At 44.6% G+C, this 26,570-nt stretch overlaps 1 protein-coding gene across 1 annotated transcript; it reads right to left on the reverse strand.

The window, feature by feature from the left end:
- Window positions 1-805: 805 nt before the first annotated feature.
- LOC137015386 (GTPase IMAP family member 8) lies at window positions 806-25,045 on the reverse strand. The gene is made up of 4 exons (XM_067380309.1): window positions 24,346-25,045; window positions 10,108-10,812; window positions 3,226-3,906; window positions 806-1,789 (listed from the first exon to the last, which is right to left on the reverse strand). Exons 1-4 carry the CDS (start codon window positions 25,010-25,012, stop codon window positions 1,557-1,559), a joined length of 2,286 nt encoding a protein of 761 aa, XP_067236410.1. The 5' UTR covers window positions 25,013-25,045; the 3' UTR covers window positions 806-1,556.
- Between the last annotated feature and the right edge of the window lie 1,525 nt (window positions 25,046-26,570).

Genomic DNA, 26,570 nt, shown 5'->3' on the forward strand with positions numbered 1-26,570 from the left:
TGATTCTTGTGTTCCATGTATTTTTTGTGCTTTATTGGAGGAAGTCAATAACTTAACACTATTTTAGAATTAATATGAGCATTAGTTGAGTCACGTATGCACTTATGATCTCTTGAGGAGGATTTTGATGTTTAGGACGCTGCATTAGAAGCTTCAAATCATAAACAATACAGAAATAGCAGCTAAAACACTTTAGCTTTCAAAAAAAGCAAGCTTCTGTGTACATGTACAGAAATCTGGGATTAATACAGAAATTACAGAATTATACAGAGTTTAATTGACAAATCTATGACAAAATCATCAAAAAACAATGCACTATTTCAATGTTAATTACATATCAATATATTTGTTACAGCTCTGCTAATGAATGTGAATTACTCAAGGTTAAAACAACGGCATACCTTTTAGTTTTAGTAATATTTATCATTAAATATTGTCAAAACTATAAATATCAACATTTAAAACCACAATTTCTCTTTCATTAATTCGATATAATTCAAGTTTTCTCAGTGTCTTCTTCATGCTTATCATGCTTCTTTACTCTTCTTAGGAAAAGTTTTGGGATCTTGGGCAGAGCAAGTGTTTGTCTGGTTCCTGAATGTTCCTCAGACTCCGGGATGGACCGTAAAGACCCGAATCCTGAGCTGTGAGATGAGACTGATCTGAATGAACCGTAAGCAGAGCTTCCCACAGACCATGTGTCCGACCGCTCATCTCCACTCACTGGAGGAACAAAATAAATCAGTAAACGACTTAAAACTCTTTTAGAATGAAAATCTGACATTTAAAACTCTCAATATGTTCATAAAAAAATAATGTAGCTTATTGCTAATCATTATCAGCTGTCCTTTAAAACATTATACAAATACTTTATTAATCAGATGGGATTTTAAAAGTTTTGTCCCTGTTTTAGAAATATACATATTATATGTGCTTTTTTATTTTATTTCATATCAGGTTTGCATTTATTGTCATAAATTAAAGCATCAACAGTGATATTTCTGTAAAGATTGATGAAATGGAAAGAGATGTAGAAAGGATCCAGATTTTCTTATGGCGGAAAAATGTGACAAATTTGTCAATATAGACTAAATATTACATTTTCACAACAATCAGATGGGATTTTAAAAGTTTTGTCACTGTTTTAGAAATATATTTATTACAAGACTGATCACTATATATCACAAGTATATAAAGTTGTCCATAAAGATTTATAGAGTCTGAAACTGTCAAAAGGTCTGAAGAACAAATTATTAGTAAAAACAGCTGCTTAACCTTCAGAAAATGTTGATCATTATCCTAAGGAAGTTTAACTAAATATATGTTCTTTTTTTATTATTTCATATCAGGTTTGCATTTATTGTCATCAGTTAAAGTATCAACATTACTGTTTCTGTAAAGATTGATGAAATGGAAAGAGATGTAGAAAGGGTCCAGATTTTATTATGGGGAAAAATATGTGGTGACAAATTTACGAAAATGTAGAATAAATATTAATATTTCACAACAATACAAATGGATTCGTGGAAAACATGGGTTCTAATGCTTAAAAAATGTCACAGGGAGACCAAAGTTAGTGAAAGTGTCAAATAAAACAGAACACACTCACTGTCTGGTGGTGTCCATTCAACGCTGTTATTTCGTTTTATGACCACTGACTCATAACTTGTGTGAGATGAATCTCTGGAACGGGATGAACTGGAAACTGTTTCTGCTCCTGATTGTGATCTGAATGAACCGTAAGCTGAACTTCCCAGAGACCATGAATCAGATCCATCATCTTCACTCACTATAATAATGAAAGCAGAGAGCAGATCAGAAGAACATTTACATTAATGTGTTTGACAGACACTTTTCTCCAAAGAAACTGACATTGAAGGAATATATTCATCAGTTCATGTGATTGTAGTTCATTCAGATGGTCAACATTGTCAACTTTAAATGGGTCAGAGAAATGAGGATTCACTTCACTGCAGCACTTTGATTCACACAGAAACAGGATATTAGATGATTACAATATTCCAGTTGTTTATTTTGACCCTGCAGCTGTTTCCTGGGGCCTGTACCATGATGGTAGATGAACAAACTCAGGGTTATAGGATTAGTTTCGAGTTGACAAAACCAAACCACTCCAATCTGGATTTGTTGGTACCATGATGCTGATCATCAACTTTCTCTGTCAACTCAGGCTTTTATCCTGAGTTTGTGGAGCGCGTGCACATGAATCCGTGACATCAGTGGTGAACAGCCAATCACATGCCTTGCAACAGAGAGAACTGTGAATAACTTCTCGCGAGAGAGCCATAAATCTTTTTCTGAAGGTTAAGAGATTAAAAAAATTAAGTATTTAAACTCATTTACACTAATGAAAATACTTGTCCATGAAAAAGTACAAATAAAATAAATGATCTTGCTCTATCAGTGCAAGTGAAACTTGTGATGTTAGTTTATATAGTTGGTAATATAGCGATAGAGACTCATACATGTAAGGTCACATGTAGTCATATTAAAGTTAATTTACAGTTTATTTATATTACATATGATCTGTATATATTAATATTCATTGAAACTAAATGCTTAATAATAACTGCTAAACTAAAATTGCTTGTGTGTATTGGATTAATAATAATATCATATAATAATTAGAATTATTTTATGATTTAAATGGTTTATTTATCATTAAAGCCAGACAATTTCATTGTTAAATACTTTTTTTTTTACTATGTTTAATTAGGAGGATGAAAAACTGGGGGAGTGACTTTATTGTCAGTTCATTAGCTCACATCCGATTGGCCCAAATTCAGTTTGAGATCTCTGAACCAGAACTTAACCTGCCCTGGAGGAGATTAGCCGTGGAGCGTAAGTTACTCTGGTGATGAACACTGCTAAAAGCCAAGTCACTTTCATGGTACCTAAAACCCAGGATTGGCACAAACTAATCTGAAACTTACCTGTCTAGCCAGCTAATCCAGCTTCATGTTACAGGCCCCTGGTTTCCTAATGAAGCTAAATAGGGTCAAACCTAGTCATTATCAGGATGGGAAACAATCTTAGAAAAATGAAGACTGTAAGAGATGTTAGTGAGTGTTAGAGCTCAGCCTGAGGTCTGTGTGATCGACAATTTTAAATTATTTATTTCTACATCTGAAGAACTCTAGAACAATGAGTAGGAAACTCATCTGAGACTGTGTGTAGATAATAACACAATTTTATGATTTCACTCACTGGTCTCTGATCTGATGTCTTCTCTACATTTGTCTAGTTGTTCTTCTGTTTTATTTCTACCATCCATCTCCTGTAAAATCTCTCTGTCTATTTCAAAATGGCAGCCGTTGTTTTGTGCCACTGTCTCCTCAATCTTCTCCAGCAGCTCCTTGATCTGAGTGTCGTCACTCCTGTTGAGATTGTTGAGAACATGATACCTGTTCCCACATTTGTCCAGCAGCCGCTGGAGATCCTGTCCTTCACTCTCAATGTGCTGCTCTATAGATGTGTCTAACAGAGAGTCTCCATGAGTGAACAGAACTATAGTGTGACTCCAGACTCTCTCACTGAGAAGATCCAGATGATCCTGCACTGACTTTCTCTCAGTCTCTTTAAATCTAGTGTCCACAGGTATGATCAGTAGTACAGTGTGTGGTCCTGGAGGACACAGAGACACACTAAGCAAAATCTCCTGTTTCAGTCTCTCAGGACTCTTCTCTACAGTGTAATCCCTCCTCCATCCTGGAGCTTCAATGACAGTGATGTGTCTGTCTGCTACTTCTCCATGTCTCCTCACACACTGAGCAGATCTCTTCAATTCAAACTCCTCTCTGCCCAGGATGGTGTTTCCTGATGAACTCTTACCAGCATATCTATACCCCATCAACACAATCCTCAGATCTGAGAGATGTTGAGCATCACCTGAAACAAACAGAGAACAAAACACACTTCTGAATGTGGGTGAGATTTTAAATCTTCTTTAAGGGTTAGTTCACTAAAAATTTTTAAATTAATTTCTCACCTTCATGTCATTCCAAACCTGCAAGACTTTCTTTCAAAAATACATATACAGATAAACCAAAAATTATTCAAACATCTTTAATAAATTTTCACTAGTGGGTGCAGGACACTATATTTCATTTATGTAAGTAAAGACAGCAAAATAAAGTAAACTGTGATATTATACCCAAAATATTCTTCATACAGTGGGCTACCAGTAAAATTGATATAAAAAAATTTATTCAGACACTGACCTCACCATGTTTTGCGCAAGTGTTATCTGACATAATTAAGATTAATTTTTCTGACACAGTTTAACTCTGAGATCTTGTCATATTTTATTACCATTTTTTAAACTATAGTGAATAAACTGAATTAATGAATGAAATGTTCAAGGTGTCTGAATACATTTTGGTTTGACTGTAAATGTATCTGACATTAAATCAACTCTCAAATCAGAGTTGAGCAAAAGTTATCAATGGACAATAATTATGAATTATGGACAAAAGAAAATTGCTTAATTTCAATCATCTGCACACAAAACGTACTCAGTTACTAACGTAACCTCGGTTCCCTGAGATATGGAACGAGTACTGCATATAGGGGAAAAGTCTCACTTTTTCCCCGCTACTGAAGCCTTTTCAATAACGCAGTGTAACTGCACCGTCATTGGTTCATTCATAGACAAGTTGTTGAACCAATGGCGGCGCGGCTCAGCTACGCGGCCTATGAGAAGAGAGCGCGCGCACATTCCCGCCAAAAGGGGCGGGGTAATGTGCTATATAAGCGAGCGTTTCGCCATAGGCCATCAGGCCATTTCGACTGAAGCGACGACCTAAGCCGCAGCCTCGTGGCACGGCAAGTAACGCAGTACTCGTTCCATATCTCCGGGAACCGAGGTTACGTTAGTAACCGAGTACGTTCCCTTTCGATATTTCACTCGTACTGCATATGGGGGAACGAATTCAACCGCGCCGTGCCACGGCTGGGGAACGACAGAACTTGTCCGGACGCCATTAGGGGGGACCAAGGACCAGTGAAGGCCGAAGCCGCCGTTACCCTCTTACACTACAAAGGAGAGAACTCCTGGGTTTGTGCAAAAAGCGGAACACCTAGAGGGCCGCGAATTTACACTGAAAGGACATGAGCATGTAAGGTCGGAACATCCAACTGGTAGAATCTGACAAAGGTGGACGGCGAAGACCAGCCGGCCGCTTCACAAATGTCTTTGATTGAGACTCCACTGGACCAAGCCCACGACGAAGCCATGCCTCTAGTGGAATGGGCCCTAACTCCGATGGGGCAAGTAGCGCCCACAGAGGAGTATGAAAGAGCTATAGCGTCAACGATCCATCGTGATAGACATTGTTTCGAGACCGGGGACCCTTTGGTGCGACCACCGAAACAAACGAATAGCTGATCAGACTGCCGGAAAGGCTGTGATCGCTCAATGTAGACGCGTAAAGCCCTAACAGGGCATGAAGTTTCCAGCTCTGGCTCGTCCGAAGCGCAGAGAGTGAAATCACTTGTGCTCTGAACGGCGTTGAGAGCACTTTGGGAACGTAGCCAATATTTGGTTTCAAAACGACCATGGAGTCGTTTGGACCGAACTCAAGGCATGCAGGGCTCACCGAGAGTGCCTGCAGATCGCCAACTCGCTTTACTGATGCCAGAGCAAGTAGTAAGGCAGTTTTGAGTGTTAAGGGTCTAAGGCCCGCTAGACGCAGTGGCTCAAAAGGAGGACCTTTAAGAGCTCTGAGGACCACGGAGAGGTCCCAGGGGGGAACAGTGAGGGGACGAGGAGGATGCAATCGCCTAGAGCCCCTCAGGAACTTAATGACCAAATCGTTCCGCCCTACTGATTGTCCAGCAATGGGCAAGTGAAACGCTGCAATGGCTGCTACATAGACCTTAAGCGTAGAGGGGGCTCGTCCCAACTCTAAACGCTCCTGGAAGAAGGTCAGGATGGAAGAAACATCACATCCTTCCGGGTCGATGTTGCGTGTGGAACACCAGCTAACAAAGACTGACCACTTCTGGGCGTAGAGGCGTCTTGTAGACGGGGCTCTCGCCTGTGAAATGGTATCTAGCACTTCCTTCGGAAGGTCAGATGATTCCCGTCGAGAATCCACAGATGTAGAGCCCAAAGCTCCGGCTGCGGGTGCCAGATTGTTCTGTTCGCCTGAGAGAGGAGGTCCCGTCTCAGGGGGATTGGCCATGGGGCTTTTGTAGAAAGCCGAAACAGCTCTGAGGTCCAAATCTGGCTCCTCCAGAGTGGGGCCACTAGCAGAACTCTGTGCTCGTCCTCTTTGATTCGCCTGATAACCTGAGGGATCAGGGCGATTGGAGGAAAGGCATAAAGAAGGGTATTGGGCCATGTGTGGGCCAATGCATCGTCCTCCTTCAAATAATAGGTTGGGCAATGAGAGTTGTCTTCTGAGGCGAAGAGGTCCACCTCCGCTCTCCCGAAGAGCTCCCATATAGTGAGAACCATCTGGGGGTGGAGCATCCACCCATCTGAGGGAACGTTGTTCCGAGACAGCATATCTGCTCCCAGATTGTTCTTTCCAGGTATATGAGTCGCTCTGAGCGACCAAACCCTTGGGGATGCCCATTACAGAAGGCTTTTCACCAGAGCGCATAAGCGGCTGGACGAAAGACCTCCCTGGCGATTTATATAGGAGACCACTGTCATACTGTCATACTGACTGGACTAAGACGTGGTGATCCGTCAGATGAGCCCGAAAGGCATGGAGGGCTCGTGCCACTGCCAGCATTTCAAGACAGTTGATATGTAGGTGGCTTTCCTCGTGTGTCCACGAGCCGAAGGCCGGGCTGCCCTCGCACAGAGCGCCCCAACCCGAGTTGGATGCGTCTGTCGAAAGTACCGTTCTTCGTGATACCGCTTGAAGGGGTACTCCGAGTGTGAACCAAGTGGGGTTCATCCAGGGCTTCAGGGCTGCCAGACAGGCCTGATTGACCTTGAGGTGCAGGCGACCGTGGCGCCAAGCGTAGGGAGTTACCCGAACCTTCAACCAGTACTGCAGAGGCCGCATGCAAAGTAGGACAAGCTGAAGAACTGGAGAGGCGGAAGCCATGAGCCCTAGCAACCTCTGGAACAGCTTCAGAGGGAGGTAGGCTTTGTTCCTGACGGAGGCCGCAAGCTGCTGAATGGCCAGAGCGCGCTCTGGCGAGACTACTGCCGTCATACGGACAGAGTCGAAAACTGAGCCCAGGAACGGGATACGTTGATTGGGAAGCAGCGAGCTCTTGGCTGGGTTGACCCTGAGACCCAGGCACTGTAAGTGGCTGAGAAGCACGGGTCTGTGGTGCTCTAGTTCTGTGCGCGAGCTTGCTAAAATGATCCAGTCGTCGAGGTAGTTTAAAACACGTATTCCCATCTGTCTCAGAGGGGAAAGGCCCGCGTTCATGCACTTCGTGAAAGTGCGAGGAGCCAGGGAGAGCCCGAAGGGGAGGACCGTGTATTGGTAAGCCACACCCTCGAACGCGAATCTCAAGAATCGCCTGTGATGGGGGGCTATCTGGATATGAAAGTAATCATCCTTCAGATCCAGTGAACAGGACCAGTCCTCGTGGCAAATCTGCGCGAGGATCTGCTTCAGCGTCAGGACTTTGAACTTTCGCTTCATGAGGGAAAGGTTCAGTAACCTGAGGTCCAGAATGGGTCTGAGACCGCCGTCTTTTTTCGGCACCAAGAAGTAGCGGCTGTAGAAGCCCGACTCGATCTCTGGGAAGGGAACTATTTCTATAGCCCCCTTTCTCAACAAGGTTAAAACCTCGGTTCGGAGGACATGTGCGTCGTCCGCTTGTACCGAAGTCTGAATGACCCCGCCAAACCGTGGAGGTCTTCTGGCAAATTGGAGCGAGTAGCCCTGGCTTATGACCTTCAGAATCCACTCTGACACGCCGGGGATGGCTTTCCAAGCCTCGGCCCGGGTGGCGAGAGGGAGAATAATATCGGATGACGGCCCGCTTAGAAGGGGGTCGAGCACTGGAAATTTGCTCTTTTGTGAAATATTAACAAAATGGGTCGCCGTGAAAACGGCGGTTGGTGAGGGCGCAGCACATGTAGGCCCTATTACAGCAGGTTGTGTTTCTCCCGCGCCCAGATATAAACGAGGCGGAGGGGAGTTTGCACGGGAGCGTTTTTGGGGTTTTAATCCTCTTCCTTCTCAGACTAGGATGACTTAGGAGTCACAGGGTCCAGCACAATCCTGGGCCGGGGTCCCTGGCACCTGGGGAAGGAGGAGCGCTTAGGAGAGCGCGAGCGCTGGCGTTGCTCCTTGGGCGGTGCTGCTTGGGAAGCAGAAGGGGCGGGCTTGGTCTGCTGAGCCGGCGCAGGCCTGGGGCGGCTAGAGGCAGGCGCGGAGCTAGAACGTTTCAGCAAAAAGTGTCTCATAGCCTGAGAGGACTTCTGCGCCGCAGTAAAGCGTTCTGTGAAACCCTCCACCACGGGTCCAAAGAGTCCTGACGGGGACACGGGGGCATCCAAGAAGGCCGTCTTGTTCTGCTCCTTGATCTCCGTCAGATTCAGCCATAGTTGGTGCTCCAGCACAACAAGGTTGGCCATTGACCTGCCAATGGCCTGGGCCGTGGCCTTCGTGGCCCACAGGGCTAAGTCAGTAGCGCTGCTGAGGTCCTTAAAGGCAGGCGCATCAATACCGGACTCGTCCAGAGAGCGGAGGAGTTTGGCTTGAAAAACCTGAAAGATGGCCATAGAGTGAAGTGCTGAGGCGGCCTGGCCCGCTGAGGCGTAGGCTCTTCCTGCTAGGGCGGAGGTGGTCCTGCAGGGTTTGGACGGGAGGGCTCTCTTGGCTTTCCATCCCACGGCCGCGGGAGGGCAGAGATGAGCGGCCACTGCTTCGTCCAGGGGCGGCAGGTGTTCGTACCCTTTTTCCTCCACGCCGTCCACGGCGGTGAGGGCCGAGCGGTGGGTCGTGTGTAGGCGGGCAGAGTAAGGGGCGCGCCACGACTTTGTCAGCTCCTCGTGGACTTCGGGGAAGAACGGGGCGGAGCGCTGGCGAGGGGCCTGGAAGAAACCACACGTCCAAGCGGCTCCGCGATGGCTCCGCGATGGCTCCTCTGGCGGAGCCCAGTAGAGGTCCAGTTCCTCTACGGCCTTAGACAGGACGTGGAATAACTCGGCATCCATACCAGTGCCGTGATCAATAGGCTCCAATGAAGGCAGGGGGGCGGGGTCGTCCGGCTCGCCAGCCCACGCTTCATGTTCAGAGGCTGCCATGGATAAGGAGCCGAAGAGCGGCTCCTCATCCGATCCACCAAAGGAGACGAGGTCGCTCGCATCTACCGAGGGACGCTGGTCTGGGCGGGAGAATGAGACGGGGGTCTGCTTAAAGAATTAAATTGGCGCTCTAAACCAGTGAATAAATCTCTCTCTTGTGTGTGTTCACTCCTGGGAAAGTGCTATCAATGCACTGGTGTCTATTAGCTCCAGCAAACACATGACTGTATTACATTTACATCCATTTACTGGAAAGAAAGACAAAAACAATTTTTGACTGCTTATATTTAGTGACAAATATGAAAGCAGTAAAAGTGTCTCACAAAAACTGTAAATGTTGACATTTCTTTCTTTCATAAAAATAGTTTCTATCACAAGTACAAATGGCAAAATGGCAAATAAGGCAAAAACATATAGCTCCAAATGAAATATCGATCCTCCAACAGTCTAGTAGTTTTTACTTGTAATGTTCTTTCAAAGTGTGTTTGACGAGACTCACTTCCTGCTGCTTCAGAACAGACAAACATGAGCGTGTCTATAGATGAAAAGATGATGTTTGAGTTATATTCAAGACAAGCTGATTGTCGTTGTTTGTTTGCTGTTTATTTTTTTATTTTTTTATTTTTTTTCTATGGATTAGTTAAAGCAATTTCCATTTTCAAAAGATTGTTTAAGAAATTAAAGTGTTTATTTCCTTCAGTAACAGATTTTAGGGGCGTCACTGTGAGCTGCTATTGGGAATGAATCGACAAATAACGGTTAATAACGAGAAGTTTTTTGATATTATTGCTGTGACTGTTACATTTTCATAATTAATATACTCAGTGTGAATATCTGCTCTATAAAGTATATCGACTCACTCATCTGTGATCTGATGTTTTCTCTCAGTTTCTTCATCCTCTTCATTCGTTCTTCTGCTCTCTCTTCCTCTGCTCTTCTTCTCTCTTCCACCTCCTGTAAAATCTCTCTGTCTATTTCAAAATGGCAGCCGTTGTTTTGTGCCACTGTCTCCTCAATCTTCTCCAGCAGCTCCTTGATCTGAGTGTCGTCACTCCTGTTGTGATTGTTGAGAACATGATACCTGTTCCCACATTTGTCCAGCAGCCGCTGGAGATCCTGTCCTTCACTCTCAATGTGCTGCTCTATAGATGTGTCTAACAGAGAGTCTCCATGAGTGAACAGAACTATAGTGTGACTCCAGACTCTCTCACTGAGAAGATCCAGATGATCCTGCACTGATTTTCTGTGTCTCTCTTTAAATCTATCATCCACACGTATGATCAGTAGTACAGCGTGTGGTCCTGGAGGACACAGAGACACACTGAGCAAAATCTCCTGTTTCAGTATCTCAGGACTCTTCTCTACAGTGTGATTCAGCCACCATCCTGGAGCTTCAATGACAGTGATGTGTCTGTCTGCTACTTCTCCATGTCTCCTCACACACTGAGCAGATCTCTTCAAGTCAAACTCCTCTCTGCCCAGGATGGTGTTTCCTGATGAACTCTTACCAGCATATCTATACCCCATCAACACAATCCTCAGATCTGAGAGATGTTGAGCTTCACCTGAAACAGAGAACAAAACACACTTCTTAAGGTGGGTGAGATCTTAAGTCTTCTTTAAGGGTTAGAAAATTAAAATTCTGTCATTAATTTCTCACCTTCATGTCGTTCCAAACCCAAAAGACTTTCATTCATCTTCAGAACACAAATTAAGATCTTTTTGATGAAATCTGAGACATTTCTGTCCCTCTAGTAGATGACACTTTGACACTTCAAAAAGTTCATAGAGATTGTAAAACTAATCCATATGAATGGAGCGATTTAGTCCACATTTTCTAAAGAGACTCGATCACTTTATATGATGAACAGATTTAATTTAGGCTTTTATTCATATATCAATGTTGATCAGCACATAAACAGAAGCTCAACCATATTTGCTTGACGTGCGAGAATGATCCTCATTGGTTCTCATACATCATGCGAACATGCTTGAGTTTCTGTTTACCACAGCTGATGTGTGAGTTGATTAATATTTATGTGAATAAAAGCCTAAATTAAATCTGTTCATCATATAAAGCGATCGAGTCTCTTGAGAAAATTTGGACTGAACCGCTCAATTCATAGTTTTATGATCTCTTTATGATCTTTTTGAAGCATCAGTTTGGTAATTGTGTAGCTGCTGGAGGGACAGAAATCTCTCAGATTTCATCAAAAAGATCTTCATTTGTGTTCAGAAGATGAACGAAAGTCTTATAGGTTTGGAACGACATGAAGGCGAGTAAATGATGACAGAGTTTTCATTTTTGGGTGAACTAACCCTTAAATAATCTATCAGTGTGTAGCAGGTATACAAAGTATACGGCTAAATATTGTTATAATTCACACAAAATTGTTCTCTTGTACGTTTTATGATACCTGGGGCACGTTCAAGCTCAAACCGGTGCGCAACGTTTTGCTACGTTTTCCGGGTTGAACGACATGTTTCCTGGAAACGGTGTGCATCGGTGTGCAACGGGTTTGAGATGCGTTTTCTCTTGTTTAGTGGGTGTGTCAGAAATGTCAGCCCAGCGGCAAGATGTATATAAACCACGCGGTATTAAAGAGACAGCTCGCACAATGGGTATTAATGTAATATAAAAATACTATACTTATATATTTTGCTGTTGTATTGAGAAGTGACACTTTAATAAACTTTTCTATACTCCTCTGATTATATAATGGTAAATATTACAATATCAAAGCACAACAACAGTGATCAGCAATAATAAGCCTAATTAATACAAACAATAAAAATAACATAGATCATAACACAGTCTTAAAGGTAAGAAGTGGATTATCCTTCACCTGAAATGTTTGTCTTTTCATGCTGAAATGCAAGGCAAGTGTTATATCACAATTAGAAGTTTCCACAAATCCCTTCCCTCGATTGGGATGTTCTCTTTTATTCTGAACGGCAAGGGCAGTGACTGTAACATCGAGCGTATGTTTGCAGTATTGAACACCTATAAATACCAGCTCATCAGGCTCCGAAAATTCTTCAAAAAGAACACAAAAATGTCCTTCTCAGCTGCCATAGTTGCAACTCTTGCGTCATCAGAACGGGGTGTTCAACGCATCACCGTTTCCGTTTAAAAAACGTTTTGCAACGTTTTGTCGGGGCTGAACGCAGCCCTGATCTAAAGGTGCGCTTCGCCTTTAAGTGTTGCATGGTCACAGTATGACCTAATTTCCTGTCCTGTCTCCTCCTCTTCCCTTTTTTGAAATGCCATTCAATGGAAGAGGTATATAGGTTTCTTTTGTCATCCTGTTAATTTTATTTAATCCTTACTTTAATTATATCTTTTATATTTATATTTCCACCGAAACTTATGTGTATAGTAGTGATGGCCGATTTCGAAACACTGCTTCATGAAGCTCCGAAGCTTCATGAATCTTTTGTTTTGAATCAGTGATTCGGAGCGTGTATCAAACTGCTAAAGTCACGTGATTTTAGTAAACGAGGCTTCATTACGTCATCACTGGGTGCTTCTCAATTCTTATTTGTGCATCCTCGTTTCCTTTCCTTGCCATCCTTTCCTCGCGTCTTAGCTCCACCCCTCCAGGATGCGAGGGAAGGACGCAAGGAAAAGACAGGACGGAGGAATTGAATCAAGTGAAATCATGGCTGCGTCCGAAAACCTAGAGAGCTGTCTTGCTTCCTCGCTATCTTATAAGAGAATGACTTGTACGGCAGCATTTGTGCATGAAGGTACCTCACGAAATTGATTTCGGACAGACTTCTGAGGCAGCGTAACAGTTTAATGATCTACAGCAATATAGCGCGAGCTTTGGTGAGAACTAAACAAATATTTAATTACTACAGTAGTAATTTCTCGATAGAAATGATATCAAAATTGAAATATATTGATCAAAATCGTACATTTATACACAAACTGAGCAGCAAACGCAACCTTCGGACGCCATCTTTATTTTTCTAGCTCAACTGTCACAGAATGGAAAGCACAGGATTGTGGGATATCAAAAGGCAGCTAAGGATACATCTATGCTTCCTTCAAAAATCGATTTAAGGAAGGTATCTCATGAGAGAGGAAGTGAAGCTAACATTGGTTCCCTTTCGAGAACGGTCTCTCGACATGGCGTCAGAAGCTGACGCTTTGGGGACTCCCTTTTCTCCTAATTCTCCTGAAATCCTATTGCACAACGCCAGTGAAGTTGCAACTCTCACTGGCCAATGCCAGCCAAGACGGCGAAAGGGGCGGTACCCGCCTCTATATAATGCGCCGACCTGGCGGCATAAGCTCAGAATCTTCCTTTTCACTTCAACAATTAATAACTTCGACATTACTACGAGACAGCTGTGGAGAAGACGCGAAGTAGACGGATTACCCTCTCGGCGTTCCAGCATGTCTACCTTCTGCACGCTGTGTTCGGGGCCTATCGAGGCTCCGGACACCCACGAGTACTGCATTCTGTGCCTGGGACTCGCCCATGCAGAAGCAGCACTCACCGGGTCGGGCTGCCCGCACTGCGAGGATCTCCCAGTGCGGGTGCTGAGGGCTCGGAGGAGCATCGCCCTTGGTGACTGTCCTAGGCAACGTCCCACTGCCGCTGACGAGCCGCTGGTGGGACAGCCGCATAGGGGCGATGATGCGGGAATGAGGTGTGACTCACCACCCCGCCCTCCTGTTTACTTCACCGAGGAGGGTCTTCGACCCGCCCCCGGCGCGTCGGAGATGGTTTCGTTCGGCGCAGCGAGGGATGACGAACCCGAAGAGGCCATGTCCCTAACGGCGTCCGAGAAGGACTGGGCGGACAACCTCTTGGAGGAGCGCTCTGAGCCGGAGGGGCAGGTGGCGTTTCAAGACGAGCTTGTTAGGGTTCTTACTAGGGCCGTGAATGATCTCGGTCTTGAATGGGATTCTCCCGACGAGCCAGCGAAGAGCAAACTGGATTCATGGTTCCTTCACTTGGGCCGCCGAGCCGCCGCTCCAAGGAAGCGAGCCCCTTTCTTTCCAGACCTGCACGAGGAGGTCGCTAGCACCTGGGCCGTGCCCCACTCGGCTCGCGCCCACGCCAGCGGCTCGGAAATATTCACAAAAGTTGATGGCGCTGAAGCCCGTGGTTATACGCGCATTCCGCCAGTCGAGGAATCTATCGCGGCGCACCTCTGCCCCTCGTCAGCTTCCCTGAAGGCAGGCGCTATGTTGCCGTCAAGACCCTGCCGTGTGACCGCGCATATCGCTGATAAGGCATACGCCGCCTCAGGTGAAGCAGTTTCAGCACTTCACACGATGGCGGTACTTCAGGTTTTCCAGGCTCAGCTCCTGAAATCCCTGGACGAGGGGGAGGCGGACCCCGAGGCGTTTAAAGATCTGCGCGCTGCGACTGATTTTGCCCTGAAGGCAACGAAGAAAACGGCCCAGGCGATCGGACGAAGCATGGGCTTTATGGTTGTGCTCCACCGTCATTTGTGGCTGACTCTTACAGAGTTAAAAGATGCAGATAGGAAGGCGCTGCTCAACGCTCCTTTATCTCCCTCCGGCCTTTTTGGGGATGCCGTGGAAGCGATTGCAGAGCGCTTCTCTGAAGCACAGAAGCGTTCCAGGGCGATGAGTCATTTCCTTCCGCGCCGGGCGCCCGCGCCGCCTCCAGCGCGCAGTAGATCTTCTTCGGCTTCAAACAGGCCGCCGAAGCGAGCTCCCTCTGCTCCCGCCCCTTCGGCGCCAGACCCGGAGCCTTCTGCACGTACCAGAGCACCCTGGCAGAGACCGCCGAAGTCGCGTCACGGCTTTAAGAAAGGCGGCCGCCCCGGCACTGCTCCTAGTTCTTCGGAACAGAAGCCTCGTTCCTGACGGGAGAGTGCAGAGGAGGAGGACGCTGAGCGAAGGACCCGCTGCGAAGCGTCCGAGGTGTTCTCGAGAAGTCCCCTTGGCGGTTGCAGGCGACTACGAGAATGTTTCTGTTGTAAATGTAATAAAGAATGTTACAACCTCACAAAAAGAGCTTTTTTCTCCTCCTCTAGCAGCGGCAGCTTCTCGCACTCTATACGCAGGCGAATTGCTGCAGATACAATCGGGCTCGCAGCTCTCCCGTGTAATCGGCGGCGCTCGCGCTCCGAATGTAGGTCCTCCGCCGCAGCGGAACACCCGTGTCAGTTCTTACATACACGACTCGCCGCCTCTCAACGCGCCCGTTCGTCAAGAGAGCTGTCAGCGCGCTACCCCAGTATACAGCGACGTTGTCCTGAATACAGAAGGCGGGGTGCCCCGTCCTCTGTGCCAATTTGCGAGCGCTTGGCGGGCTGTTCCGGGTATTTCGGATTGGGTGCGGAACGTAATAGAGAACGGCTACACTTTGCAGTTTCGGCGCAGACCGCCCCGTTTCAATGGCGTGGTTATGTCGACAGTGCCGGCTCACAACGAGTCGGTGCTGAGGCAAGAAGTTCTCAATCTACTCGCAAAGCGCGCGATAGAAGTGGTCCCGCCAAGCGAGAGGGAGAGCGGGTTCTACAGCCGCTATTTTGTCGTTCCAAAGAAAGGCGGTGGCCTCCGTCCGATATTAGACCTGAGACCCATCAACCGGGCTTTATTCAAGCGCCCTTTCAAAATGACGACATTGAAACAGATCCTCGCGCAAATTCGGCCCGAAGATTGGTTTATTTCAGTAGACCTGAAAGACGCATATTTTCATATTCGGATCGCCCCTCGTCACAGGCGCTTTCTGAGATTTGCGTTCGACGGCACAGCATATCAGTTCACAGTTCTGCCGTTCGGATTATCCCTGGCTCCTCGCACGTTTTCAAAATGTGTGGATGCAGCGCTTTCCCCTCTGAGAGCGAACGGAATACGCATACTCAATTATTTGGACGATTGGCTAGTTTTAGCCCATTCGAAGGATGTGCTCAACGGCCACAAACGCACTCTATTGCTTCATTTGGAGAACCTGGGTCTATGCGTGAATACACAAAAGAGTATGTTATGCCCCAGCCAGTCAATCTCGTATCTAGGGGTGGAGTTGGACTCGGTCGCGATGAGAGCGCGTCTAGGTCAGGAGCGCGTTCGCGATTTGATGTCCGCCCTGAGTGCTTTCAGTCTGGGCCGTCCTGTAGCGCTGAAGGAATATCAGAGGCTCTTGGGACGGATGGCGGCGGCCGCGGCGGTATGCCACCACGGGTTGCTTTATATGCGCCCCCTCCAGTTATGGCTGAAAACTCAGGTACCAAGGAGGGCTTGGAGAATGGGCTATGCCCGCGTTGTGGTCACTCGCAGGTGCCTGAGCACGCTCGCGCCGTGGCGGAATCCCGACCTGTACCGACGCGGCGCCCAGCTGGGCGTGGTTACGCGGCGGAAAGTGGTCACGACGGACGCGTCGACGACGGGCTGGGGAGCTCATTGCGATGGCGTTCCAGCGTCGGGCTACTGGACGGAATCGGAGAAGACGTGGCATATAAATCGCCTCGAATTGAGGGCGGTCTTTCTGGCTCTTCGAAGCTTCCTCATACAAGTCCGGGGCCATCATGTATTGGTTCGTACGGACAATGTTTCGGTGGTATCGTACATAAATCGCCAGGGCGGAGTGCACTCGCGAGCCCTTTACGAGCAGGCTGCGCAGCTTCTACTGTGGGCCGACCACCATCTGCTCTCCATCCGAGCGGCGCATGTTCCGGGCCACCTGAACAGCGGCGCGGACATGCTGTCGAGGGACGGGATCCCTCAAGGAGAATGGAGATTGAACCCCGGGACAGTGAGAATGATCTGGGAACAGTTCGGGAAGGCAGAAGTGGACCTATTCGCGACGGAGGAGAACACGCATTGTCCTCTGTTCTTTTCTCTGTCGCGCTCTCCCCTGGGAGGGGACGCACTGACGATGCCATGGCCGAATGTTCGCCTTTATGCATTTCCTCCGCTGAAGATATTGTCACAAGTGCTGCACAAGATCAGGGAGGAGAGAGCGTCGGTGCTTCTAATCGCCCCGTACTGGCCGAACAGGCCGTGGTTTCCCGATCTGCTGGAACTGTTAACGGCTCCCCCGTGGATGATTCCACTGAGACGAGACCTTCTGTCCCAAGCGGGCGGGTCGATTTGGCACCCCAACCCCGAATGGTGGAAACTTCATGTGTGGGTAGTGCAAGGGAGCCGGTAGATCCGAGCGTTCTGTCTTGCCGTGTTATGGACACGATTACGGAGGCGCGAGCCCCTTCTACAAGGCGCCTGTACGCTTCTAAATGGGCAGTATTTGTGAAATGGTGCGAACTGAATGGTCTCGAACCGGGAAGCTGCCCCGTCTCAGGCATTCTAGATTTCTTGCAGCAGCGATTGGACGGCGGCAGTATGCCTTCCACTCTTAAAGTCTATGTGGCAGCTATTTCAGTTTTTCATGTCCTTATCGATGGGCGCTCGGTGGGCAGACACGACCTAGTGGTAAAATTTTTGAGGGGTGCAAGGCGACTAAGACCCTCTCGCCCCCCACGGTGCCGTCATGGGATTTAGCTCTTGTGCTCGAAGCGTTGACTCGGCCGCCTTTTGAGCCGCTCATGTCAGTCGGCTTAAAGGAGCTCTCACTTAAAACCGCGCTGCTACTCGCCCTCGCTTCAGTGAAACGCGTGGGGGATTTGCAAGCGCTTTCTATTAACGCTGATTGCTTGCAGTTTGGGCCAGATGATTGTAACGTCACACTCAGGCCGAGGCTGGGTTACGTACCTAAATCACTGTCAACGCCGTTCAGAGCTCAAGTGATAACTCTTTCGGCTTTCACCCAGGAGTCAGTGGATAACGCGCCTCATCAGGAGTTATGCCCAGTGCGAGCTTTGCGAATTTACATTGACCGCACGGCTCAGTTCAGGCTCTCTGAGCAGCTGTTTGTGTGTTTCGGCGGCAGTACCAAAGGACGTTCCGTCTCTAAGCAGCGGCTATCGCATTGGGTGGTTGATGCGATCACTTTGGCCTATTCTAACCAAGGAATGGAATGCCCTATCGGCGTCAGAGCGCATTCAACGAGGGCGATTGCATCCTCGTGGGCATGGACTAAAGGCGTCACCATCAAAGACATTTGTATGGCGGCGGGCTGGTCGTCGCAGAACACCTTCGCCAGGTTTTACAATTTGGACGTGTGTTCTCTAGCCTCACAAGTCCTGGCGTTGAATACAACTCATATTCTACCTGCAGTTCCCGCCCATTAGCTGAGGCTGGTGGTTTCAACTAGGTCGTATAAGTGAATCTGGGGGCGGAGCCAGCGCCACACCCAGTCTGTGGCGCTCTCCCCTTCATGTTGGCAGAGCGAGCTGTATGAGGCGCGTTGTTGTCGCGTACGTTATGCCACCATAAGCGACCTGGAATATGGGACACAGTTCCAGTAGTTCGTCTATGTCCTCGCAATGAGCAAGGGCTCACTATGAATTCTCTCATGTTACACCTACGCCAGCAACAGCTGCTCGTTAAGTGTATGTTCTTTTTGCTGTGCCCGGCCTGGCCGCCCACATGCTTCAATACCCCGTATGTAGCCTGTATATTATTCTTGAATGCATACAGTGTTAGATGAGTAACCACGTTATAAGCATTTCGTAGGTGTGTACTCATTGGGGATTATGTTTTATTACTGTTCATAGTAGCTCCGCAGTGGCTGAGCTTTCCTTCTTCGCTGTTCCCACGGCGTTGTTCTATACAGTCCCCAAAGCGTCAGCTTCTGACGCCATGTCGAGAGACCGTTCTCGAAAGGGAACGTCTCCGGTTACTATGGTAACCTCGGTTCCCTGAGAGACGGGAACGAGACATGGCGTAGACTGCCGTGTTCACCGCTCAGGTCTGCTGTACTCTCGTTCAGTCGGAAGATTCTGAGCTTATGCCGCCAGGTCGGCGCATTATATAGAGGCGGGTACCGCCCCTTTCGCCGTCTTGGCTGGCATTGGCCAGTGAGAGTTGCAACTTCACTGGCGTTGTGCAATAGGATTTCAGGAGAATTAGGAGAAAAGGGAGTCCCCAAAGCATCAGCTTCTGACGCCATGTCTCGTTCCCGTCTCTCAGGGAACCGAGGTTACCATAGTAACCGGAGACGATTCGGACGTGCCTTGATGCTAGGGCTGTCGCGGTTAAGGAATTTCCCTTGCGGTATTTTTGAGTGGCTCAATAGCGCGATATGCGGTATTACCGCCATATATATATATATATATATATATATATATATATATATATATATATATATATATATATATGAGAGAGAGAGAGAGAGAGAGAGAGAGAGAGAGAGAGATCATATTCAATAACGAAACTAAAAAGAGCATTGAAGTAAAGAGAATGTCAAAATAAGGGTCTACAAAACAGAACATTAACCTGACAATAAGATGGTAGAGCTGTTGTATGTATAATAGTTAGTTCCGATCATCGAATCTGACTAAACAAGACTTTCTGCTGATATTTCACGAGTATAAGCAGAACTAACGTTACTCATCTCTGCGCGTTCTAGACGGGCTGTCAGTCAGTGCAGTTACATTGTTATGACACAAGGTGGCGGCAAGGGACTGTTTTTGAGTCTTTAAACCGTTCATTCAACTGCACGTTCAAAAACGCAGATTCATTCCAAGAGAGATGAAATGAAACAAGCTGTTGAAATCATTTTAACGTTGAGCGCCACTTTATAAGGCTCAGCTGACCAGTAATGCTTCGATGCTAAGGCAGAGATTTCGCTATCCTTGGACACGACAACTTTTTTTCACGAATATATCTCGGCCTGAAGGACAGACGCAGGTAATCGCACGCGCTCAGTCGATCTCTCTCACATTCACTGTCTGTTTAGGCTTGTTTAGTGCAAATCTACGGAGCCTCTGTACAAATCACCATGGTACACATTATGCTATCATTATTACCTTATTTAATATTTAGTACACGTGTATGTAGTGTAAAACGAGAAGGACATAGCCTTTCAAAAAATAGAAAACATGCAAATATCGCGGTTGCTGCGGTTTTTGCAGTGTTCTGCGGTTGGCTCGTAAAAAGCGCGGTATTACGAAATTGCGGTTATCGCGACAGCCCTACTTGATGCCTTACTACATTGAAATGTGTCCTCGGAAGGCAGCATTTTTCAGTTTTCGGACGCAGCCGATAAATCCTCGCTCCCTTTAGCGTCACTTCAAAGCGTCATCAGCTGCGCTCGAGGGATCTACCCACATGTTAAAGTTTGGTTATTTAAAAAAATACAATAAATATTAATAAAGCAAGATGCCTAGTTGAAATATATGAGATACAAAGTTTATTTAATCTGTAAAAGTAAAGCACATTTAAATTATTGTGACAAATAAGAAGGGGGAGGAGAATTTATGCGTGCGTCAGATTACTCGATGAGAAAGACTTCCGCAAAGGATGCACCTGTGTATCCTCGCTCATAACTCCTCAGGAAGCCTCCTCACTCCTCGGCTGTTTCTCAATATGCGTACGTGTCTGTACTTGTCCTCTCGTGGACTTGTGAAACGTCATCAGTCGCTGTCCAAGTACTGTTCCAATTCAAAGTTCGCATCTAGCCAAGTTCAGTTCAAATTCCCGGATGTGTTCTTGATCTGCCCCTTTTATCGAGGATGCATCGAGATGTGACTTGTGCAGACTTGAGACAGCCAGGTATCCCAGAATGCATCTCGCACTAACCAGCAAGCGTCAATAGTAAAAGAGAAACCCCGCATAATTTAAACATATTGTTATTATTTCATGATATGTAGTTGTAAGAGTTTTTCAGGCGAGAATGTGCCGGTTTAAAGCTCAAATTTGTGGTTTATTGATAAAGATTGCGCCTTTCTGACAATTTGATCTGACGTTGTCGGAGTTGTGAGATCCAGGCGATCACCGGACGCTCAGCGCTCATGTGCCCAGCCGAGAGCAGCCTTACCTCGGCTAGTCCTTCTGACGTTTGCCGTTGGCTCCGTTTTGGGTGAGAGCAACGTGACGTTTCATAACTTTATACAGGGCCGTGCACAGACATTTTGAGGGGCATGTGCTGAAACTGAAAAAGGGCACCCCCCCCCCCACCCCCATATATATATATATATATATATATATATATATATATATATATATATATATAGACACAAATACACATATAGATATATATATATATATATATATATATATATACATATACATATATATATATATATACACAGGGTTTCAGGGCTTCTTTAAAAATAATTACAACAGCAATCTTGTGTGAGCCATGTGTTTGAAGATGTTTGACTTCACTGTGATCCAGGGATGTCCCTCTCAACACATTAATACACACACATTAGTACACTCTGCATGATAAAATATAAATAAGCACAGTGACCTGACGATTCTGTAATGTTTTTTAGTTACTACAACATTACTGTAGTAAAACCAGGTTTTACTATGTTACATGTGAAGACGAGCGGGGAGTATACAATACTAGATTAAAAAAATTATCTAGGCTACGTGCTACGTCATCATCAATAGGTTATGAGCGCTCAGTTTTTGGCTGTCTTATAAAAGATGTAATACTACTGTACTGTATGCACAGCCTATTTAAGGCTATTTGTAGGCTATTCGCTATGACTAACTTAGAAGGCAAATGCTAAAGTTAGCCCCCTCCCTATCTCTCCGCCACCGGTCTCAGGCCTCAAATGCATAAAATGTGAAACTTTATAGACATACCAATATTTCTTTCGTAAAGACAACGTTGTAGCCTACTTATTCAAACAACAAGATGATATTTATTTACCGTTGCATGACGTTCAGCTGCTCTGCTGTGGAACTTCAGTTCGCGCACTCAGGGGGCGGAGTTAAGAGGTATGACTGACAGTTAGTTTGAGCGGATCCAAAATGATTTTGTCACAAGCTCTTTTTAATACCTTTATTAGGCTAAATATATTTGTAAATCAGACATACAGACGTAAAGGGTGACCAATACCATTATTTATTCAAGAAAATAAATAAATTAAATAAAACACCTCCCAAAAAAGGGCACTTCGGAGTGTAAGGACAAAAAGGGCATGTGCTCTGCACAGGTTGAGCCCTACCTGTGCACGTGCCTGACTTTATATATGGGTATTTAACTTTTGTATCCTACTAAAGCCCTGATTTTGTACGCTTGACTGAATTGTTTGCTTTATTTCTTATATTCTTGTCTTTTATAATGGCTATTATTGATAATTAAAACTGACATAAAACAAATATAGAGACATGGTTTTGTTTTGTTATAGCCTATTTCATTTTATTACAGTGAAGTTAATCAGAGTATGCACAAATAGTATTACATTTAATATTTTTTTTAAATATATACGAAAAGAGACAGGGTTGTTTAATATTTCGTTTTGTTATAAATATATGCACATTGCAGATTATCAATCACTCGTTGCCAGAGACTAATATGTTTTTGTTTGTTTTTTAAATAAAACGAAAAGAGGCAGAGTGCTGTTTTATAACAAATTTCGTTTTATTGTTGGCTAAAACATACATACAGAGAGAACCGGAGAAGCCAGAGCGAGCTGAGTGACGTTATCAAGAACGCTGCTGTTCCATTTGCAGAATCACCGGACTTGTGTTCTTCCGTCCACGGGAGTTCGTTCTCCTGGGTCGAACTTGCCAAGTCCTATAACTACCAAGGACGCGAGTCCGAAGTTTGCGACCTTGGTTTTGAGAAACGGCCCTCGTTCCTCGCTTCCTCGCGCTGCAATTAGAGAATTGAGATGTCCTTCAAGATGGCTGAGCTCGATTGTTTTCCGGGGATGGAGGACGGAGGAGCGAGGAGACGAGGAGGGATATTGAGAAGCACCCACTGTTTCGAAACAGTTCGAAATTTCAATGATTCACCGGTAGAGAGCGATGATAAAGTGAACCCACGAATCATGCAGATTCACTGAGAACTATTGAACAAGTGTCTATGGGGCTTTACCTGATCTCCGATCAGTTTTATACATTTGTAGATGTTTTAATTAGACATTAGAATAATTAAAATGAATAATGGTAGTTATTAATCTCTTATTGGCCTGTTTAGCTTGAGCCATGGAACAGAGAAACAAGCCTTGAAAGTTCATAAAATAACACATATTATACAGACACTCTATATTTAATCTTATTAGATGATTAGTTCATTGAATTTGATTGATTTTACTTTCAATAAAACTTTTGCAATACATTTGTTAAAGGGTATTTTTAATGCATGTTTGGCCTGAGTTTTGTTGCATTTACACTGTTGTGACCACTAGGGGTCACCATGGAGACGGGTGTCAGATTGTTTCGAAGCCTCGACACATCACGGCACATTTGCTTCAACTGCTTCAGTGTTTCACGAAGCTTCGATCTTCCCATCACTAGTGTATAGTACTATTTTATTTATTTTTAAAGTTATCAATGGAAAATAATTATGAATTATGGGCAAAAGAAAATTACTTAATTTCAATGATCTGCACACAAAACATAACAGATCACAGAAAACACACAATAATCAAGACTAAATTACAAATAGCGTCAGAATAATGTTTTTAGGAAGTAGGCTATATGGGTCAAAGATGAATAATGGTTTCCAAGCATCAAAACAATAAGTGTAATACAGCTTTGAACTGATGCTTTTCATTACATCAGAATCGGTCCTGTTTAATTTGCTTGTTTTTTTCTGAGCAAAAATCAAATATACAATGATTTACAGAAAACATTCACTAAAATGTCATTCAGTGTAAAAACCTTGTCAGGCATATTTCCAACACAAATCATATTTATGCATATTAAAGATTAATTACTTTTACCCCAAATGCTAATTACTTGTAATTTTACATTTTTAAACTTTGTCACTTTCCTAGGTTTTGCCCATTTGTGAGCAAGAATTTTTTACTTATTTAAAATGTAGTAATATTTAGTATGCTCACTTATTCTTTATTATAAGTACAGGTCAGAATAAAATCACTTTTGTAAATTTCTATTGATGCGGACATCTAAACGTCTTTGACCCATTAAAAACTGAACTGTGAGCTGCTATTGGGAATGAATCAACAAAAAATGGTTAATAACGAGAATTTTCTTGATATTATTGCTGTGCCTTTTACATTTTCATGATTTTCTTCATATCTCAGTGTGAATATCTGCTCTATAGAGTATGTGGACTCACTCATCTGTGATCTGATGTTTTCTCTCTGTTTCTTCATCCTCTTCATTCGTTCTTCTGCTCTCTCTTCTTCTGCTCTTCTTCTCTCTTCCACCTCCTGTAAAATCTTTCTGTCTATTTCAAAATGACAGCCGTTGTTTTGTGCCACTGTCTCCTCAATCTTCTCCAGCAGCTCCTTGATCTGAGTGTCGTCACTCCTGATGAGATTGTTGAGAACATGATACCTGTTCCCACATTTGTCCAGCAGCCACTGGAGATCCTGTCCTTCACTCTCAATGTGCTGCTCTATAGATGTGTCTAACAGAGAGTCTCCACGAGTGAACAGAACTATAGTGTGACTCCAGACTCTCTCACTGAGAAGATCCAGATGATCCTGCACTGCTTTTATCTCATTATCTTTAAATGTATTGTCCACACGTATGATCAGTAGTACAGCGTGTGGTCCTGGAGGACACAGAGACACACTGAGCAAAATCTCCTGTTTCAGTATCTCAGGACTGTCCTCTACAGTGTAATTCCTCCACCATCCTGGAGCTTCAATGACAGTGATGTGTCTGTCTGCTACTTCTCCATGTCTCCTCACACACTGAGCAGATCTCTTCAAGTCAAACTCCTCTCTGCCCAGGATGGTGTTTCCTGATGAACTCTTACCAGCTCCTCTATACCCCATCAACACAATCCTCAGATCTGAGAGATGTTGAGCGTCACCTGAAACAAACAGAACAAAACACACTTATCCTGTTGTGTGTGTTTTCTGAACAGTTAACAAGAAAGCATACTAAAATATGCTAATTATAATATAAATGCCTCATTGAGTTCGGTTAATCATCATCCATGGTTAACTAAATTATGAAGGAATTAATCGTTTAATTTCCTTAATCGTGTGGGTGGGGGAATACAGATGAACAGATTACAGATTATTAATAATTTATTTTTAATAAATTAATAAATAAATCTCGCGCACACCTGACACAATCATAGTTGCACAGCCACACACTTTAAAACACATGACTGTATTCTGCAAATAAACCTAAATTCAACCTGTGACAAGTCATATTTATAAGCATAAACGACTTTATGGAGAAAGCTTACAAAACATTATTAGTTGTATCGACCAATATCAAAGTGAAAGCAGTAGTAATGTCTCACAGAAACAGTAAACACGACGAGTTTGATTAAAAGTATATTTTTGCAATGAATTAACAAGATAAATAAGTTTATATATGTATATATATATATATATATATATATATATATATATATATATATATATATATATATATATATTTTTTTTTTTTTTCTTTCAAAAATGCTTACTTAAATCCATTTCACACTGCGTCAGTCGGAGTTCCAGAGTAAATGTAGGTTCGTCAGCACTCCTGTAGTGTTGATCTTTCTCGACTTTCACACAGGCGTTCAGATCATGGGCGGGGCTACAGGTGTACAGAAGAGTGCGGAGATGATCTTCGAGGATGATTTCCACATACACAAAAATAAGATTTTAGCGTTTTTCAAACGTTATATCTTCAAATCCAGATTTTTTTTTAAAAAAGATTGATATTTTAAGAGTAAACTACTTCATACATCATATACTTATTTATTTTATTTGAAAGTAATAGTTGCAGAATTTAGTCTCCATGCAGTCAATATTTATATCCATTAAAACTCATAATTGATCATCAAAATTGCATATTTAAACGTTATGAAAATAATTGTCATGCCCTAAAGTAGTTTGAATGTAACTTTACACCCTTGCTTCATTTTAAGCAGGTTCATGAATATGCAGATTGGTCCCCGCCTCCACTCACTCATGCTGCGTTCACGTCACCTCGTATTTACCGGATTCTTGAAATGACAACACGTGACATTATATTCGGAGCTGTTCACGTCCTTTTGGTCCTTGGACTGGGAATTATGCGTTTCCATGGCACCACTATCAACGCCTAAATGAATCTACAGCGGTCAGGTGGTACAGCGGCCACGTGGTACATGTGGGAGCTTTCAGAAAACTCCCAGCTTACAAGCTGTAATTACGAGCTCTACGAGGACGTGAAAGCTTTTTACAAGCAGGAATCTTGTAACTACAGGAATTACGAGGCCGCGTGAACGCACCTTTACAGCAGCTCAGTCAACTTTACTACAGTAATCGCAACACAATGGCAAGTGGAAATAGTGGTTTATCAGCCATATATGTTTGAACCAGAAACTAGTACATCGACTGATTTCAA

This window comes from Chanodichthys erythropterus, chromosome 24, assembly GCF_024489055.1.
Source record: "Chanodichthys erythropterus isolate Z2021 chromosome 24, ASM2448905v1, whole genome shotgun sequence".
Lineage (NCBI taxonomy): Eukaryota > Metazoa > Chordata > Actinopteri > Cypriniformes > Xenocyprididae > Chanodichthys > Chanodichthys erythropterus.

What these genes read in the sequence shown, in the direction of transcription:
- LOC137015386 (XM_067380309.1), bottom strand. Translation starts at nt 25,012, where the DNA reads ATGGGGTATAGAGGAGCTGGTAAGAGTTCATCAGGAAACACCATCCTG. An exon ending in AAACATCAGATCACAGATGA is followed by an intron (nt 10,813 to 24,345) that starts GTGAGTCCACAT and finishes TCTCTGTTTCAG; the next exon opens with GTGAAGCTCAACATCTCTCA. An exon ending in AAACATCAGATCACAGATGA is followed by an intron (nt 3,907 to 10,107) that starts GTGAGTCGATAT and finishes TGTTTGTTTCAG; the next exon opens with GTGATGCTCAACATCTCTCA.